General features: G+C 39.6%; 2 protein-coding genes across 2 annotated transcripts; both read left to right on the forward strand.

Moving 5' to 3' along the window:
• The first annotated feature begins 1,999 nt into the window (after nucleotides 1–1,999).
• Nucleotides 2,000–3,223, forward strand: LOC126852926 (uncharacterized). The gene has a single exon (XM_050598221.1). The coding sequence runs from the start codon at nucleotides 2,000–2,002 to the stop codon at nucleotides 3,221–3,223; it is 1,224 nt and encodes a 407-aa protein (XP_050454178.1).
• Nucleotides 3,224–6,969: 3,746 nt separating this feature from the next.
• Nucleotides 6,970–8,545, forward strand: LOC126852927 (stromelysin-2-like). Its single transcript, XM_050598222.1, has 2 exons — nucleotides 6,970–7,177; nucleotides 7,425–8,545. The coding sequence occupies exons 1-2, from the start codon at nucleotides 6,970–6,972 to the stop codon at nucleotides 8,543–8,545; spliced, it is 1,329 nt and encodes a 442-aa protein (XP_050454179.1).
• Nucleotides 8,546–20,086: the final 11,541 nt, after the last annotated feature.

Consider the following 20,086-nt stretch of genomic DNA (forward strand, 5'->3'; position numbering starts at 1 on the left):
AGGAGATCGAGGCGTCAATCCATTAGATGCGGCTTGTCGCGAACACGACATCGCGTACTCGCAAAGCGACGATCTCGCCGATCGATACGTTGCTGATCGAGCGCTTGCCGAGAGAGCGCGCGAGCGTATCACGGCGAGCAACTCGACCTTAGGCGAGAGAGCCGCTGCGACGGCCGTATGGGCAGTTATGAAGACAAAGACGAAGTTCGGAATGGGCGCGCCCACGAGAACGAGAAGAAAGAAGAGCGGGAGGAGAATGACCGCTACGAGGAAACGAACGCTTCCCGTGGCGAAACGCGGCGGCTTCTTATCCCTGTTACCGTTACTGGGGATTCTCGGTTCCTTGGCTGTAGGAGCGGCGGGAATCGCGAAAGCGGTGAACGATGGCAAAGCAACGCGACGACAACTGGAAGAGCTGCAGCGTCACAATCGCGCGATGGAAGGTCGCGGTTTGTACCTCGCACCTTACAAACGTGGAAGCGGTGCGTCTTCGACGAGAAAAAGAGCAAGCGTTAAAAAAAACTTCGCGGAAGACGCTAGAGATTCTTCCATCCGTTGGTGTAACAACGGACGAACAGCTGAATCGCGCCGCGATACTCTCGCGCGTACCTCATTTCAGAGGCGTGTTCATGCGCGACGCTCTTCCGATGCGAGTGCGTCATAACGAGAGCGGTATCGTTAATTTAGACGACGCGTCAAGGCCGGATACTCATTGGGTAGCGTACACGAAGAAGAGTGACAACGCGATTTACTACGACAGTTTCGGCAATCTTCGTCCGCCGCGCGAACTCGAGCGATATCTCGGACGCAATACGACTATTTGATACAATCGTAATTCTCAACAGACGAGCGATCAAAATATCTGCGGACAATTGTGCCTGAAGTTTCTTCGAGGAATCGATTGAAAAAATTTTCGGCTGTAACATCGGATCTTTTATCGATTGAGGGCAGTTCGTTCGCGCTCGACGATTATGTCGTTGACTCTCACGCTATCCGGACGAAGCAGCGAACTCACGGCGAGTTATCTTCAACCTCTAGATCTGAACGACGGAAATTACGAATTAGATCTCACTAATTTCGAGACCTACAACACGATACCGAATGTAAATTCTACGAACAATAAATTTTACTTCGACGACAATGACGAGGTTATCGCGATTCCCGTCGGATCTTACGAGTTAAACGCTATAAACGCGTATCTAAAGGCCGCAATTCGTCGCAAGCGGCCAACGAAAAAGGAGGAGCGAAAGCGCGACGAAGGCGTGAGGAAGCCGAGGACGAGACACGATGACCACGATTATGCATACAGCGTCGACGATCGCGACGAGGACCTCTTCGACGAGGACCTCTTCGACGATGAAAACGGCGAGAAAAGCGAACGCGTCATAATACTTCGCGGAAACGATAACACAATGAAAAGCGAGATCAAGTGCGCGTATCGTGTAAATTTTACTAAACCTAACAATCTCGGTTTGTTATTAGGTTTTTCGTCTCGTATATTACAACCGAATAGATGGTACGCTTCCGATAAACCGGTAAATATTATGAGCGTTAACATTATTCGTGTAGAGTGCAACGTCACGACAGGAGCGTATCACAACGACAAGTCCGCGCACACCATACACGAGTTTGCGCCGAATGTTCCACCCGGATATAAATTGTCGGAAATTCCCACGCGGATCATTTACCTCCCGATCATCGCGCGAATCATAACCGACATAACCGTGCGCGTTGTGGACCAAAACGGAAAGTCGATCGATTTTCGAGGCGAGGAGATAACGATTCGTCTGCACGCGCGACGAAGAAAATAGATAGACGCGCGCGATGCTCGTCGTGAACGAGTCGAACGCGAGAAGAGCGTCCATCGTCGCCGTAGTGTCGTCCCTAGACGCGAAAAGAAGGAAGGGAAAGAGAAGCGGAAAATTAACTGTCGCTAACGCGACTTTCCTACGCTCCTTGGGTTTCATCGTTCCGAAAACGGCTTATGTATAAGAGCGAAATGAGTGACATCTTGAGTATCACAGGAGAACCGGTCTTCGATGATCGCATCGTCAAGATCGAAACTCACACGTACAATCCTTACGCTAATACTACATTTGGAAATAGCGACGAGATACGAATTCCTATACAACAACAAGATCTGTACACGTTACCTTGCGAGAGTTTCCTCTATATCGAGGGCAGACTCGAGTCGAAGAAACCATCGAGCGCGGAAAGCGCAGAGGGCGAAAGCTCGACGAGACTGGTGAACAATTGCGCGGCGTTTATGTTCGAGGAGATTCGCTACGAGCTCGATGGAGTGGAGATCGATCGAAGCAGAAACGTAGGAATAACGAGCACGATTAAGAATTACGCGTCGCTGACGGTCGAGAGAAGCAATATATTGCAAAACGCCGGATGGGACTTTGTGTCGAAGAGTAAATTAGTCGATGATTTTAACTTTTGCGTACCTCTCAGCGTGTTACTAGGTTTCTGCGAGGATTACAAGCGCGTCGTGATTAACGCGCGACATGAACTCATCTTGATACGAGCGCGCAACGATAACAATTGCCTGGTATCACGCGAATCGTACGAACCTAAGATCATTCTATTGAAGATACAATGGCGAATGCCTCATGTAGTGTTAAATGATATTAATAAATTGGCGCTATTATGCACATTGGATAGCGGAAGATATCTGAGTATCGCTTTTCGTTCATGGGATCTATACGAGTTTCCGCTTTTGCAGAGCACGACTAAACATTCGTGGACGGTCAAAGCGGCGACACAGCTCGAGAAACCGCGATACGTTATCTTCGCGCTGCAATCCGGAAGGAAGAACGTTCTACTTCAGGATCCTTCTATGTTCGACGATTGTAAACTAACCAATGTCAAACTTTATCTTAATTCAGATTTTTATCCCTATGACGATATGAATCTGAATTTCGAAAAAAATAAAATCGCGGTACTGTATGACATGTATTCGAAATTTCGAAAAACGTACTACGGATGCGACAAAGACAAAGCGCTTTTTAATTTGGCTAAATTTAAAACGCTCGGTCCAATAGTAGTTATCGATTGTTCTCGACAGAACGAATCAATCAAAAGCGCCACCGTGGACGTTCGTATAGAGTTCGATTGCAAAGAGAACGTTCCCTCTAACACTACAGCTTATTGTCTCATTATTCACGATCGAGTAGTAGAATATAATCCGCTTACTAATGTCGTGCGCAGAATCGTGTAGAATAATCTAGTATAATGATAAAAAATATGGAGGAAGAATAATCTAGTATAATGATAAAAAATATGGAGGGAGAATAATCTAGTATAACGTTAAAAATATAGAGGGAGAATAAAGCGTTTAAAGAGAAGGAATCTAGGGAAACGCGTATTCTAATTTCAACTCGCGACGATGATGGATACACCGATCTTCGCTGACCTCCAAGGTTTTATCGTCAACAAAAAATTTATTGCGAAGGAAATAGCCGTATTGAGAGACGGCAAAGAAATAACGCATCACATTTTCCGCGCTCCAATGTCGTGGGATCTGTTAACGAAAACGGAGAAGACGCAAGCTTGTTGGTTGGTCACCAATCACCATCAATTGAAATGGAATAGCGGACATGTCAATTACGGGTCAATGAGAAGACTCGTTCGAGAAGCCATTTGTCGTGGAACTAGCCCCGATTTCACGATACGCGTATACGTCAAAGGATGCGAGAAGAAAAAGTGGCTCGCCGAGATCTTGGAGAACGTCGAGGATCGCGACATTGTCATTGAGACCATCGACGCCGATTTCGAGGACATCGGTCGGCTAGAAATATTGAACGCTTCGCGGGCCCTTCGCTGCAGATATCACGTGAAGAATTGCGCGTTGGAAAACGTTTGCAAATTGCACGACTGGTGGTTGCAGCGAAATAACGGTTTAAATAATATTTAATTTTAATATATTATAAACTATATTTTATATATTATCAAATTACTAATTATAAACTATATTATAAACTATATTTTACATATTATCAAATTACTAATTATATATTATCAAATTACTAATTATATATTATATTTATAAATATTATATTTTTAAGTACTTTAAATATTTTATATAGAATAAAAAATAAAAAATAAAAATAAAAATAAAAAATATTTTCCTTACCATTACACTCATTCATAATGTCATAAAATGAATCTTTTATATTTATCGCGACCGCGATAAGAACGATGCGAGCGGTCGCCGCGTTTTATATTTCTCGCGCATCGCGCGATAAAGATATATTTATAAAATTACGCGTATCATCACGCGTTTAATTTTAACATATTATAAACTATATTAGAAACTACATTTTATATATTATCAAATTATTAATTAAATATATTATATTTATAAACATTATATTTTTAAATACTTTAAATGTCATAAAATGAATCTTTTATATTTATCGCGACCGCGATAAGAACGATGCGAGCGGTCGCCGCGTTTTACATTTCTCGCGCATCGCGCGATAAAGATATATTTATAAAATTAAAAAAATAAATTTATAAAATTAAAAAAATAAAAAATTTATAAAATTACGCGTACCATCGCGATATTCTCGAGAAACGAAGCGAGAGAGACGGACGCATCGTCGACGAATATTCCTCGCTTATCGCGACCGCGATAAAGACGAGACGTAGCGCGAGACAGAAGCGAGACTAATTAAAAAAGGATAGCTTATGTGTAGAAAAGAAAGAGAAGTCGCGAGGAATCAAATCTTATCGTTTACGATTACAAATGATTTTATTTTGTCGCAATTTAATATCATTTATAGTATTAATATATAATAAATAAGTGTATACAATAAGTGTATACAATAAATGTATATAATAAATGTATATAATAAATGTATATAATAAATGTATATAATAAATGTATATAATATATAATAAATGTATAATAAATGTATATAATATATAATATATAATATATAATAAATGTATATAATAAATAAGTGTATACAATAAGTGTATACAATAAGTGTATACAATAAATGTATACAATAAATGTATACAATAAATGTATACAATAAATGTATACAATAAATGTATACAATAAATGTATATAATAAATGTATACAATAAATGTATATAATAAATGTATACAATAAATGTATATAAAAATACACGCGAACGCGTACGAAAAATTCTTCATCGATCATTCCTGCAAATAAACAAATTATTAGCGAATAAATTTTTAAAAAAACTTTACAAATCGCAAGATCGCGCGAACACTCGCTGTATTCTCGTCGTCACTCGCAACGTTCTCGCCGCTCACCCACAGTTCGGTCCCCACGGGACTCGTCGGCGGTTCAGTCTCTTCATCGCGCAATGTTCCGCGAATCCTCTTCGCCTGCACCGCTATCAATCTCAATTTGGGGATTAAATCAAAAAGCGCCTCTCGCGCGATCTTCATCGAATTTTCTATCTTGTTTCTAAAAACGGAAAAAGTGAATAGATAAAAAAGATAAAAAATAAAAAGATGATAAAAAAAATGATAAAAAAATAAAAAGATAGAAAAATAAAAAGATGATAAAAAGATGATTTCTCGAGCGTTCGATACTCACATCTGTTCCAGGATCTCATCGCGTCTCTCCACGCGAAATTCAATTTTAAAAAAATCAGAACTCTCCCCCAACACCCCTTCCGCTTCCTCGCGTAGATCGGTCGCGATGTCTTGCAAAAATTAGATTCGATCGCTATTAAATCTACATTCAACGTCACGTACTCGGTCGATTTCACTATACGATCTATTAAATCCATCGCGTATCGAGCGCTTCTTAACAGTTTCACGAATAATAACACTCTCGATGTTCTCAACTATGATCGCGCATTTTATAAAGGCTAGCGAGCGGATATCGCGATATGACTCAAACTGCGTTTTCCTTTAATGTAATAAAAATAGAAAATTACGAAGATAAAAAGACTCGAGAGTCTTCTAAATATTCAAATCGTCGCGAAGAGGAAAGATAAATTTAACAAAAAAGATTTCGCTAGATATACGTGTCAATCGTATTTATTTAAAATCGATACACATTTTTCCTCGCGATTAAACGCGAGCGATCGACGAGTGCGAGAATCCGCGTCTCTGAAAAAACGATGATTATCTAAAAATTACTCTCCACGCGTCGCAACTCGCAAGATACTCACCACGTCACTCCTTCTCGTCCTTCGACGATTCGCCGACCTCTCTACTCGCCTTCATCAAAAATTCGAGATAGGTCTTCTCCGTAGCTTCGAAAGACTCGCAGATCGAATCGATCTCCCTCATCGTTCTCGCGTCGAGTGGCCCCTTCGCTCTCTTTCTCTCCAACGAACGATTGTATTCCGCTAATTTCCTCTTCGCCGTATCCACAGCGGCGCAGATCTCTCTCATCGCGTCGAGCGTGTCAGCGTCGAACGGTTCGCCGGTCCGCTCACCCCCAGACAATCGGGAGCGTTTCGCGAGCGTCTCCCGTGCGACCTTTACGGATTCGTCAATCCTCGCCATCCGCTCGAGCAAATCCATATTAAACGCGCTTCTTATCGCGTTCTTCTTTCGAGATAATCGTCAACTACGACTATTCCCATTTAAACCTCAATACCACATTTTTCTTCCGAAATAATCGTTAATTACGACTATTTTTCTTTAATATTTTTTCTTAAATCTTTAATATTTTTTCTTAAAAATAAAATAATAAAAATAGAAACGGCAAAAGGACCCGACGATTTCTCGGAAGAGGCGTATCTCAAATATCCAATCGACCTTTGTCGCCGTCGAGGAAATCCTCCTTCCTCGAACGAATCATCGACGCTTCCGTTCCCATCTCTTTTCCCGCTCTAATATCCCCTCTCCTCTTATCTCGTACTCAAATTCGAAGAGGATAAAAATAGACGTATTCTCCGAAACGCGAATCAATCGCGTCCGGTATCTCGCGATCGATCGTTTCCCGCGCATCCCTCTCGACTCGCGCGATGACCGCGAAGACAGCTCTTCTAGTCCTATTGACGACGCTCGTCGCCGCGACGATCGCGACGCCGGTCGATCCGGAAAGGACGGAAGTGTTCCGCTTCCTACGAGCTTACGGTTTTCTGAGGGACGGCGGAGGATCATTGTCTTCCGACAACGCGACGTCTTTGCGTCGCGCGTTATCGCTGTTTCAAGAATATTATCGATTACCTGGTAACGGCGTGCTAAATATCGATACGCTCAATCTCATGCGCAAACCGCGATGCGGACATTCCCGATCGCGCGTACAGTCCGTTCGCGAAGAGATGGCCGAAAACGAGTCTCACGTGGAATTTTCAAGTGGCTAGCGAGGAACTCCTACGAACTACCGAAGCAGCATTCGCGCTATGGGCGGCGAATTCGTCGTTAAAATGTGTACGCGATTCGCTACATCCCGATATATTAATATCATATCGAACAGGCGTTCACACTTATGCGAATCGCGAGAACGGCGACGTTTGCCCAGCGGCTTTCGAAGGTCCGGGAGGAGCCCTCGCTCACGCGTTCTTTCCCACCGGAACAGCCGATTTCACCTCGGAGGTGCACGTCGATGACGAGGAACTGTGGCACGTGTACCTGAACAAGAATCCTTCTAACAAGTATCATCTACTTTTAACGCTAACTCATGAAGTCGGTCACACCTTAGGTCTGCAACACAGTATGCGCAACGACTCGGTGATGTTTCCGTATATACCCGACAACGAGCTTCAATATCCGGTCAAGCTAAGCGTGGAGGATATTCTCGCTATACAGAATCTGTACGGATCTCACGACGACGGGGATTACCCCGCGATTCCCGCGACGCCCGCTACCACTGCGGCACCCGCGACGACCGACCTCGCGCCGACCGATCCGTCGCACGCGGATCTTTGCGCCTTACGGCGCTTAGACGTAGCCTTAATAATGAATCGGCGTTTATATATATCCAATCGACGCAACTTATGGTCGATCGATCTAATCGAGAAACGTTACGGCAAGCCTATGACGCTAACGGAATACGCGACGTTTCTCCCAAGCAACTTTGTGCATCTATCCGCCGCGTATCAAAGACCCTCCGGCGATCTCGCGCTATTCGCTGATGACAAAATCTATCTCGCGGAATATCCTAATCTTAAATTGAAACCAGGTTGGCCCAGATTCCTTCACAGCATCGGATTTCCTCGAAACGCTAGAATCAACGCCGTGATAAACGCGCACTCGGGACGAACCTACGCTATTTACGACGACGACAAAGTAGCGGAAATCGACGAGTGTCGCTCACTGATTATTAAACACGCTCCGTTAAAAGATATATTTCCCGGAATACCATCCGCGATAACGTCGGCTCTCCGGTATGTCGACGGTAATCTGTATTTTTTCACTAAGCGCCAATTTTACGCGTTCAATGAATTTAAAAATATCGTAACCTCGGCGGGTCCCTTCGACCCGCGCGTTCTCGGCATCGAGTGCCCCACGGACGGACTCCTGCGCCAATTGCGCGATCTCCTCGGTCGCATCTATCGCCTCGACGACGCGACAGAGAGCGTGGACGAGGACGATTGAGACCACGACCCGCCCCGATTGCAAGAATGCAATCTCTTTAAAAATAGAATACAAACGTGCGAAGAAGGGGGCAATTTCAACGCGAATATATAAGGACCATCCCGCTCTTAAGAGCTTCATTGTCAACGACGACCGTTGAAACTCGCGAACGAAACGAGAATGTACGCGACGACGGGACAGTCGCAACAGCGACGCTCCTTCGAGGATCAATCGAGACTCCCCGAGAGGACGACGCGGGATATTCCAAGAAACCTCGAACGAACAACGGGTAAGAACATCGAGAATCTTCCCCACGAATATCTCTCACTGCCTCAACGACTCTTCTTCTATCATTCGCATCCGCCTTCTTTCAGACGAGACAGCGACCGCACGCCGAGACGCGGCACTAGCGACGCGATCGCGCGGCCTCTCAGAATCTTGGGAAGACGCTACTCATTAACGAAAACGGGATACAAGCATCTCGAAGTCTGCATCAACGTCGGTCGATCATCGTTCGTGGAAATCATTCTCGGAGATAATCAGGGCAGAGAGATCTCTAACGCCAGATAAGTGGAAGGAGCTGCTCGATCTACGATCCGTGCTCGGGTCGTACTTTCTCCCCGACGAGCGCGAGGAGACGCGTCCTCCGGCGCCGATATACATCGGGCAATTGACGCTTCGATTCGGTAGACTGAACAATCTCCGAATCCTCCGTCTCGAAACGGCCAACGCTCGTCTGGCTATATCGAGAAACACCGTCTTATACGTATTGCGTCTGGAGCATTGCGTCAACTGCCTCATTACGTCCTTAAACTGTTTAACCGTTTACACCGATAACAAACTGGTTCGTTTTCTCGACGTAGCGGCGGGAGTTCGAGATCCCGCGACGATACGCGATAACGAGAACTTCGATCGCAACGAGCTGATCGATTACGAGCTGCAGGCTCTGTTCTTCGGAGATTCGTAACGCGTTTATGTACTCGCGCTTTTATACTATTTTATAAAAATATATTCTATATTCTATATTAGTATTAAAATAATATATATTAGTATTAAAATACTATATATTAGTATTAAAATAATAAATATATTATGTAAAAATATATTATGTATTAGTATTCAAATAATAAATATATCTTAAAAGAAAGTATACGCGCGAATTATTTTTCTAAGTAACACATCTATTCGCTTAATCACCGTCGCAAAAGCGGTGCCGACAAGAAAACCACTCGTCAGCGGACGCTCTCCTTATCGCCGAACGATGAAAGAGACCGAACGAGGCGATTATCGAGAGCGTCCCGCTATCCTCGCTCCCGAGAATTACATTGCGCTAAAAGAATAATCGCGACGCGTCATCCTCGCTCCTTAAAACTCGCCCGACGCCGCGACGCCTATCGATAAGCGGCGCGCTCGAAGCGGCGCCCGTAAAAGAAACCGCGATCGACGCATCGCCCTCTAATTAGACGCATCGTGCTCGAAGCGACGCCGACAAAGAAACCGCGAATCGGAGCGTCCCGCTATCCTCGCTCCTAAGAGTTATATCGCGCGCTAAAAGAATAAATATAAACGCGTCCATCCGCGTAGTCGCATCGTCGATACGTCGCAAAAGCGGCACCGATAAGAAATTATCAAATAATAAACATATCCTAAAAGAGAGTACACGCGCGCTCGAAGCGGCGCCCGTAAAAGAAACCGCTATCGACGCATCGCCCTCTAATTAGACGCGTCGCGCTCTAAGCCGCGCCGATAAGAAAATCTCGATAACAAACCCCCCTCGTCCCTCCTCCACCCCTCGCCTACGACGGCACGCGCGCGACACCCGTCCCACGCCTTCCTCGCCATACGTACCCCGCCTCTTTTTCCGCCGTGCCGTCTCCTCACCTCCGAGATATCATTCTATCTTATTTTTTCATATACCCATCTCTCTTACTCTTACAGCGATTCTTAAGAGTGAAGTGGGCTAGAAGCGGCCTAGTCTACCTACTAACATGTCCTTTCTTCATTCGCATTCGAGCGAGTGTTTAAAGAGTGAACTCGATCTCTTCTCCTTACTGCCCACGAAAACTAGTATCGAGAGTTCACAATGGATTCATTACAAACCCGTGACTTCGCTCTCGGACGACTCGCCGATAGAATTCGTCATTCCCGGCCACGGAGAAGAATATTTAGATCTCACGCACACCATGCTGAGTCTTCGCGTACGCGTAGAAACGTCAGGCGATTCCACAGGACACGGGTGCAGGCGGCAGCGCATCGACGGACAATGTAAGCCCCGTAAATCATTTACTTCATTCTATCTTCAATCAGATCGATGTGTATTTCAATCAAAAGCTCGTATCGCCGCCAAACAACGCTTACGTGTACCGCGCTTACATTGAGGCGTTGTTAAATTATTCTTTACCTGCAAAAACTTCCCATCTAACCTCATGCCTATGGGACGCGGATACTCTCGGACGAATGGACGAACCGGTGGAATCAAAAACGGCAAATTCCGCTCTCGTGAGACGTGCTCATTACATTCGAGGAGGACGGGCGCTAAATCTTGTAGGTCATCTCCATTGTGATGTTTTCAATCAAGACAAATTTTTAATTAACGGTGTAAAAGTACGTTTGAGGCTCGTTCGTTCGAAAGATTCGTTCTGTCTTGGATAGTAACGGTACGTCATCGAAAATTAATATACTGGATGTGAACCTGTTAGTGAGAAGAGCGAAAATAAGCGCCGGATTATTGCTCGTACATGCAAGAATGCTGAGTAAAGTTACGGCCAAATATCCGCTCACGAGGGTTGAGGTTAAATCATTCACCATCCATAGCGGTGTTGTCGCTGAATCGTTAGATAATGTAATACTTGGACAACTTCCGAAAAGAATAATAGTCGGTTTTGTCAATAATAAAACATTTAACGGTGATAGAAAATTATATCCGTTTAATTTCAAAAATTATGGAATAAATTTTTTCTCGCTGTACGTCGACGGCATGCAAATTCCTAGTAGATCATTACAACCCGTTTTCTCGACAGAAGAATCGCTTTATGTTGAAGCTTATCAAACGCTCTTCACGGGAACAGGTATTCAATTTTTGATCGAAGGAAATTCTATAAGCAGAGATGATTATTCAAAGAGTTATACGCTATTCACTTTTGATCTTACGCCCGACTTATCGGCTAATTATACAGGACATTGGAATCTTATGAAACATGGTAGTTTACGATTAGAAGTGCGATTTGAGAAGGCTCTCACCGAGACCGTTACTTGTATTATTTACACAGAGTTTGATAATGTCATAGAAATTGACTCATCTCATCAAGTCATTGTCGATTTTGCCGGTTAGATTTACGTCGTTCTCTATAATGTAATACTCAAAAAATTTTTTTACAATTTTCCCCCACCACAACCGATAAAAACGTCAACGTGCAACGTATCAAAAAATATGCAGTGCGGCAAAAAAAGATTTCAGTTTCATTCGAGACACGAGTATCGCCGCTTCGCGAAGAGTTTCAAACTAGCTATCCAGACCACACAGGTTTTCGCATTATGGATATAATCGTCGACATACAGGGTATTTCCGAGATGCTTGCGCGAAATTTATCCTTAAAGAAGTTGCCGTTGTCGCCGTTGACGCTCCATTTTTCGGACATTGGATTATACCTCCGCATTCGTTTAGCGAATTACCAGAAAATGTAAGACGACAAAATAATTGGCTCACGCGAAATTATCATGGTATTGAATGGTTCGATGGCGAAGCTAATCCGAAATATTTTACATTACATCTACGCGAAATAACAAGACATGTACAATATATTTATGTCAGAGGATGTGAAAAAGCAAGTTACTTGAGAAATTTACTTTCTAGAGATATATATAATTTGGAAGATATTTCCCCTGCATTAAAAAATCTAATGTCGAGAGGAAAGCGCGGACGATATTGTGGTTATCATGGATTTCGAAAATTCGGAACCTTTTATTGTGCATTACGCAACGCGAACAAATTAAAATATTGGATACTCAAGCAAAATAATTTTGTCGACGGCAGTAGGAACAACAGTACTCCAACTACTTGTCGCACTCCAGATTAATAATGTAATTCGAATTGTAATGTTATAAAAAATACACTTGTGTAATATTTTAATTATATGTAAAATAATTATAAAAATAAATGTGAATTTTTTACTTAAATTGTTTGATTTTTTCATGCTTTTCTTATCGATATGACGCCATATTCCTCCACCACGCTACATGTATTTTTCAAGACACCACTATTGTTACCACCCTGGCGTCGCCATACGTCTACTTTTCTAATTCACTAAAGTCGTTGGTTCCCCACTTATGCTTTATACAATTCTAATTTGTTAAAATTTTTAAGAATTCCTTCCAAAAAATCAGAACAGAAATTTTAGTTATCAGTGAATACATCAGCGTCTACTATACCTGTTCGGGATTCTCTACCATCTCGTTTTACACGGCGAAAATTTCCCGGAAACATTAAGCAAAAATTTATCGAAAAGACATTAAGTATAAAAGTGTTTAATAATAAATTTTATTCGTTTTAATACTTTACTTTTATTTTAATAACATTTATTAATTAATATTTTTGTCTTTTTTGCGCAGTGAAAACTAGATCGGGCAAGGAATACTATTATACTCCCACCCCCCTCAAACGATGCTGCCGTAAGGGAAGAAAAGGTATTCAGCCCATCAGCGAGTCCGATGTCATTTTCATCAGATACTATAAAAAGATGAACAATTACAGCGAGCGACTACCTTCGCCGACTTTTCCTCGGCCATGTTACTCCCCAGTATATATATACAGGATGATTCTCCTCCATCATCCCCCTCTTCAAGCATTACAATAGTTCTGGAGGATACACCTCCTCCTTCTCCTTGAATTTTCTTCGAGCACATCTCCGACGAGGAATTATTAATCGTGTTCGAAGAGGCCTTCGCCGAAACATAAGGAAATTCGTTAGAAGCAAAATCCACTTACAATGTATAATATAATTTCTGTAAATGTTATAAATATTATATTAAATATATAAATGTAAGTAGATAATTTGTACAGAATTTGTAAGTAGATAATTTATATTTCTGTAGCATAAATAAAAATGTTATTAATTTTAAATATTAGGTGAAAACATTTAATTTTTTCCTTTTCTTTCCTTCCTAGACTCTGCGACGTCATAGCTCTTTAAATCTCCGCTAGCGTGTTGTCTCCAAAGATGACGTCGCGTCTACCTGCGTTGCATGCCTCGACCGGCGGGACAGTCATGTCCGAACATGAACGTTTCGTATTTCATCTGTATACCTAGATATCTGATAATTCCACACCAGCCGATTTTTCTTTTTTCAGCAAGAAGAATAGGAGAGAGCGGGCGACACGCGCGGTACAGCACGAGGTTTTTCCGTAAGGGCGGTCGAAGGGGAGAGATACCGTATGTCGCGTGATATTTTTCGGTTTTCCACAGGGCGAGAGAAGGAGGAGGGGAATGCAATGGGACAACTCTGCTGTCTTCGGCGGTCGATATTTTACCGGCTATTGGCACGTCGGACATCTTGTCGACTTTCTCTCTCACGTTATTTTCTCTCTCGTTTTTCCAGCTCGTCGGAACCAATTAAGCAGCCGACCACTATAGGAAACCAATCGGAGCGCTCGATCCCTGGGCCGGAGAGATTCCTACTCCTCGCTTAAATGCCCCATCTAACTCTCACTCTTGTAATTTCAGTTAGCTCACCGCACTAGGACCCGGACCAGAAAAGCAGAGGACCTAGGTTCAAGCTCGAGTATTTCCAGCCCGGTAAAAAATAAAAAATTAAAAAATTGCCTCGTGGACGTCCACGACTCCCCACTCTTTTTTTCTCAGCTACATGCGCAGGGGAGGCAAGGGGGACGGGCTCACAGCGGGGGGCTGGCGCAAGGTGTGAAAAGGGGGGATATTCCTGTCTCACCATAGTGGCCCCTATACTACTTTCCAAAGAATTCAATTCTCAGTCAGAAATGGAAGCATGTGGATTAACCGAAATAGATAATGTGACACATGTTTACATTTGTTCTATTACATATCATTTTGCCCGTGATTATGTGAAGATAATAATGGTTTCTAGCAACCCCAGAATAATTTTAAAGTGTGGTCAATTCTTTCGATATCCATTCCGATTCCATCCCAAGTTGTGTTAACAAGTGATAGTGTCAAAAAAATATATCAGGAAATGACTCTTGTTTATCTATAAAATGTGCGTCTCAAGATGTAGAACATATGGATGCTGATATTGATTTTTATATAACAGTTAACTATGAGCCTTTCTCCCAATTTGAAACCCAATTTCAAGTCAATCATAATTTTAAGTTATTTATTTATTATTTATAATAAATGTAACAATCCAGAATCATATATTATTTGAAAATTAATTAAGTTTGTTTTACTTAGGTTCTGATAAAAATTACGTCAATATTCCTAAGAAGCGTCGATTTCATGAGTTGCGCTACATTTTGGAAATTGCATCACCCGATTTTGCCATTCCAAAAAGAGCTCGACAAACTCTAAAATTTATAAAAGACAAGGATCAAAAGAAGCTGAAGAAAATTAAACACTTGCAAGATTTCAACAGACGTCAAAGGAAACGTATTGCTTCTTTAGAAGATATTATCAAACATTTAAATAGTAAAGGATTGATGTCTCATGAAGCAGGAGATTGCTTAACGGTAACATAATTCCATAATTTTCTAATACTTACAATTCCATTCTATTACAATCACATTCCAATAGCTTTTCCTTTTTATTCCCATAAAATATAATGTCTGATAAAACAAAAGATGTATTAACTAAGAACTATTAATTAAGTTACTGCAGAGACGTCAAGGAAAATATTCCGAAGACATTCGTAGTTTTGCATTAACATTACATTTTTATTCCCCAAAAGCATATAATTAAATATAAGACAAGTATGCGGAAAATGAATTCTTCCACATCCGTCAACAATAAGAGTATGGTACCAGATAGTCGCTGGATCTCCTAGTTTTACAAAAAAGCGTTGCAAATAATTGCTGATCGGGCTTCGAAAAAAAAAATTATACTAAATCTTGTTATCGATGAGATGTCAATTCAGCAAGAAGTTATATATAATAAATATAATGGGCAATATTATGGTAGCGTCAATTTAGGAAATTTCGAAGAGGGAAAAAGGTTATGCAAAAACAATTACCCGATAATGACCACAAATGCACTAGTTTTTATAGTTTCACAAAATAAAAATTGGAAAGTTTCGATTGGATATTTTCTTATTCAAGGATTAAATAGTTGAACATGCAAATTTATTAAAATTTGAAGCTTTGCACATAATTGCAGCGTGTATTCTGTAATTTTTGATGGTGCAAGTATTAATCTAGGAATGTGTGAAGTACTTGGTGCAAATTTCAAATATGGAACGAATTTTAAACCATATTTCACAAACCCGATTACAATGAAACCTTGTTATGTGTTTTTAGATTTATGTCGTATGATGAAATTAGTTAGAAACGCATTAGGAAATTTAAAAATTTTAGGGACCGCAAACAGAGAAAAAATTCTTTGGTATTTTATTCAACAATTACATGAATTACAATGCGACGAAGGTCTTAGCAAATAAATTAACGAAAAAAACACGTTCACTTTGAGAACAATAAAATGAATGTGAAGTTAGCGATGTAAACTCTTAGTGAAAGCGTAAGTAAATCTTTAATTTTCTTAAGTCAATTGCCAAATAAAGAAATTCAAAAAAAATTTCCGATTGTGCTCCCACTGCACGATTCTGCCAAAATTTTAATAATATGACGGACATGCTTAACTGTAAAAATAGATTTTCAAAACAAAAATTTAATTGCCCATTAATTGATAGTAATTACTCAAGATTGAAAATGCATGTCGAAAATTTTGAAAAGTATATCATTAATTTGACTGACAACAAAGGAATATTTTGGAAACGCAACGTAAGACTGGCTTTCTAGGTATGATCATATCTTTGAAAAATATTTTTCTTTTTTTTGAAAAATTTAAATCATTAGGCTTAACATTTGCTTACATATAAATTGTCGCAAGAATATTTAAAAACGTTTTTCTCAGTTATTAAAAGCCGGCGGTTTTAACAACAATTCAAACGCTTTGCAGATTCAAATAGCCTATAAACGTTTGCTAGTAAGACATGAACTTAAAGAGTTTTAAAATAGCAATTGTCTTTTTAATAATATCGAGATTTTGAACGTTTCCTCAAAAAGAAAACTTAAAATGCCCAATTGGTAATTCCGACATGCTGCAAAATTCGATCATGATTATATTTCTACTTGTTTTGTATTATCAACATTTGTGGAAAAAATAGTGTTTTATATTTCGTGGTTTGTATCGTACAAATTTATGTCTCTCATAAATTGCTCAATATGTAAAGAACAATTACTGGGTGAAAGTATGCCGCTTTTGTCAGAATTGAAAAATAGGAGTCCCTTCATTATTTCATCAAAAGACGTTTCATTAATTTGCAAAATATCAGAAAGAATAATCCGTTAGTACTCCTACACATTGTTGAGCAAAAATATTAAAACAATCCTAGTAAATAAGATATTTCGTCAAATAGGCAATCCATTTAACAATAAAATTATGAATGAATATATTTTGAGCAAAAAGACATTTGATAATCATCGGAACCAACTTTGTAAATATATAATAGAATTATATGTTAACATAAAATTATTCGATGAAGCAAAGAAAATGTCTCAAAAAGATAGCTATCTTCGAGATAAGTATATTAAGTAAATAAATATTAAGTTAATAAGTCGTTTAATAATCAATAATATTGTAATTTTTTGAATAAAAACATTTGTTCAAGCCTTAATTTTATTCTAATTTATTTTAGATCCTCATAATTCCTTTGAAACATTCTCATCTTTAGTATTCAAAAAAAGATACTGATTTTTACAAAGCCAGTCTGAATTTTATAAATATAATTTCTATTAAAAATATATATATTGTTATATATATATATATATATATATATATACGCCAAGTACATAAGAAAAATACTTTCTAGCATGTGAAATAGTTTGCCTATGTACAGCGGCGCGGCGCTACCAAGTAGCTTATCCAGAATTTTAGGTCTTATAAACTTTCAATTAAAATATTTAAGAACTAAAGCCGTTAATAAAAAATCTAACGGTACTTTTATTATAAAATGTGGATACAAGCTTTCGATTGCGACCAGTTCGAATAAGATTAGTGCAGTCAATTTCGAGAAATGAAGATCGTATATGAGAATTGTGACATTTTTCGTCAGTTTCAGATCACACGTACGTACACTCGCACGCAAAGCGATTTTGTCCCTCAAGGCGCGTTTGTAGCGCTCGCGTATGATTATTGGTTTGATGTGCAGAATACGCCTTGAGAAACAATGTGTATGTGCGTGCATATGTATCAAGCGACGCGATTGGCAGTAGTATCGCCACGCAAAGAAATAGAGAGAGAGAGAGAGAGATAGTGTTTGCAAGGAAAAGTAAGCACAGAAATAATTAACACAATTTTAATAATAATAATAATAATATTTATTCAAAAATTAATGTATGTGTAAAAATACATATAAAGTGTGTGTGTGTAAAAAAAATAATAATAATAAAAATAATAATAATAATAATAATAATAATAATAAAATTACACTCTCTCCAGCTATGTGAAACAGAAAAAAACAAAATTTTATCAGTTAAATAATAATAATAATAATAATAATATTTAATATAAATTAAAAGATACTTACATTATTCTGCTGGAGCCGCCAGCTCCCCCTCCGGCTGACAATTCTCCTCTTTCTCTTATTCATCAATTTGATATAATTGGTGCAAGTAAAATATGTTATTAAAAATTTGTTGGTGTACGTTCCACATTTCACGATCTTCTTCCGTATCTCCCCATAATCGCGCATGTTCCCAGCGGAGGTTTTCGCGCCTCCACCGCATATAGTCTCTATTTAATTAGTCGATAACAGCAAACTAAAATATAATATTTAATTAATAAATATCACAAATACACGCAATATATACGCCATAAAAATATTCAACACTACGTACTCTATTATAACCATAAATAATTTTTATAACCATTCTTAATGTAGCCATTGTTTTATTTCTTGTTAGACGCGCGTTCACACAAGTTGTCACAGTATAACAGCCACAACGTGGTAGACATGGTCTCGATTAAATATTTTAGAGTAGAAGATGTATCACTTTACAAAGAACGCTTACCTTCAGCACGATAAGAAGATAAAAGTTATGTTTTCATAGACAACTCTCTGCAGTTTAAGTCTTTTAAATAATATATTATTATATAATGCAAAGCATTATAGAACGGAACCACTTTGAACTGCTATTGAACGACTATCGAACGACTATCGAATCACTTTGAACGATTATCGAACGACTATCGAACCACTTTGAATGACTATTGAATCACTTTGAATGACTATAAAACGATTATCGAACCACTTTGAATGACTATTGAACGGCTATCGAATGACTATTGAATGACTATCGAACCACTATTGAATGACTATCGAATTACTTTAAACCACTATTGAACGACAATCGAACCACATTGAACGACTATTGAACGACTATCAGACCACTTTGAACGACTATCGAACCACTTTAAATGGTTATAAACAACTGTTAATCTACAATCAATTATATGCATGGAAAATCAAATTATTTTTACAACATTCAAATTAATATTTAAAATCTACACCCATGAAGTGTAACATCTATATTCCGGTAAGGCGACTGACGCTGTTGTCACGTACTGAAATTTAATACTTGCATACTGGGATAAGAAAGAGGAAAAGGAGAAAATAAAAGAGAACAAAAAATATATTTGAGTAATAGTTTATTCTAAATAATGTTATGTGAATTTTTATGATGATTTGTACACTAATTGAATATTTATAAATACATTTTGTAAAGCGCAATTCTTAAATTTTTCACAACACAATATTGGTAACATCTAATTTATTTAATGAAGCGATATCTTCATAGTCTGCATCCAAAGTTTCAATAATAACATCATATTTCTTGCAACGCCACATATATTGGTCAGCCATTCTCGTTTTTCGCGTCCTTTAACATATATTGAGGAATCTTCATCTTCCGTCGCACCCACCACAGCAATCGTAATTAAACGTTCAGCCATGCTGTATGGAACGTTTCCATCTTCCCATTGAAGTCCATGATGATGTTCAATTAGCCATGAAGCTTGAGATCTCTTTTGTAAGCACACGCCATGGGATGGGACTTGCAAAAATATAGTGTGAGAGAACATATTCATTTCTCGGTATCACTACTTCTTTCACGATAAAGTTTCTTCCAGTAATAAATCCTTACAGATCCACAAACGTCGACGCGACCGTGACAGAAATATTACTATATGATTGCAAGAATGATGTACGACTACTATCGATCGTCAAGAATCTCAATCTTTATATTTTGAAGGGGCTATTTACTGATCTAGGTACTTTTACGGACCACGTTGGTCAATATTCAACAACGCGATCGTGCAGGAT

The sequence above is a fragment of the Cataglyphis hispanica genome, chromosome 11 (genome assembly GCF_021464435.1).
Source record: "Cataglyphis hispanica isolate Lineage 1 chromosome 11, ULB_Chis1_1.0, whole genome shotgun sequence".
NCBI lineage: Eukaryota > Metazoa > Arthropoda > Insecta > Hymenoptera > Formicidae > Cataglyphis > Cataglyphis hispanica.

Excerpts from the sequence above, each read along its gene's own strand:
- LOC126852927 (XM_050598222.1), top strand. The coding sequence starts at position 6,970 with ATGACCGCGAAGACAGCTCTTCTAGTCCTATTGACGACGCTCGTCGCC. Across the intron at positions 7,178-7,424 it reads AGAATATTATCGATTACCTG|GCGTTCACACTTATGCGAAT; the intron begins GTAACGGCGTGC and ends CATATCGAACAG.
- LOC126852926 (XM_050598221.1), top strand. The coding sequence starts at position 2,000 with ATGAGTGACATCTTGAGTATCACAGGAGAACCGGTCTTCGATGATCGC.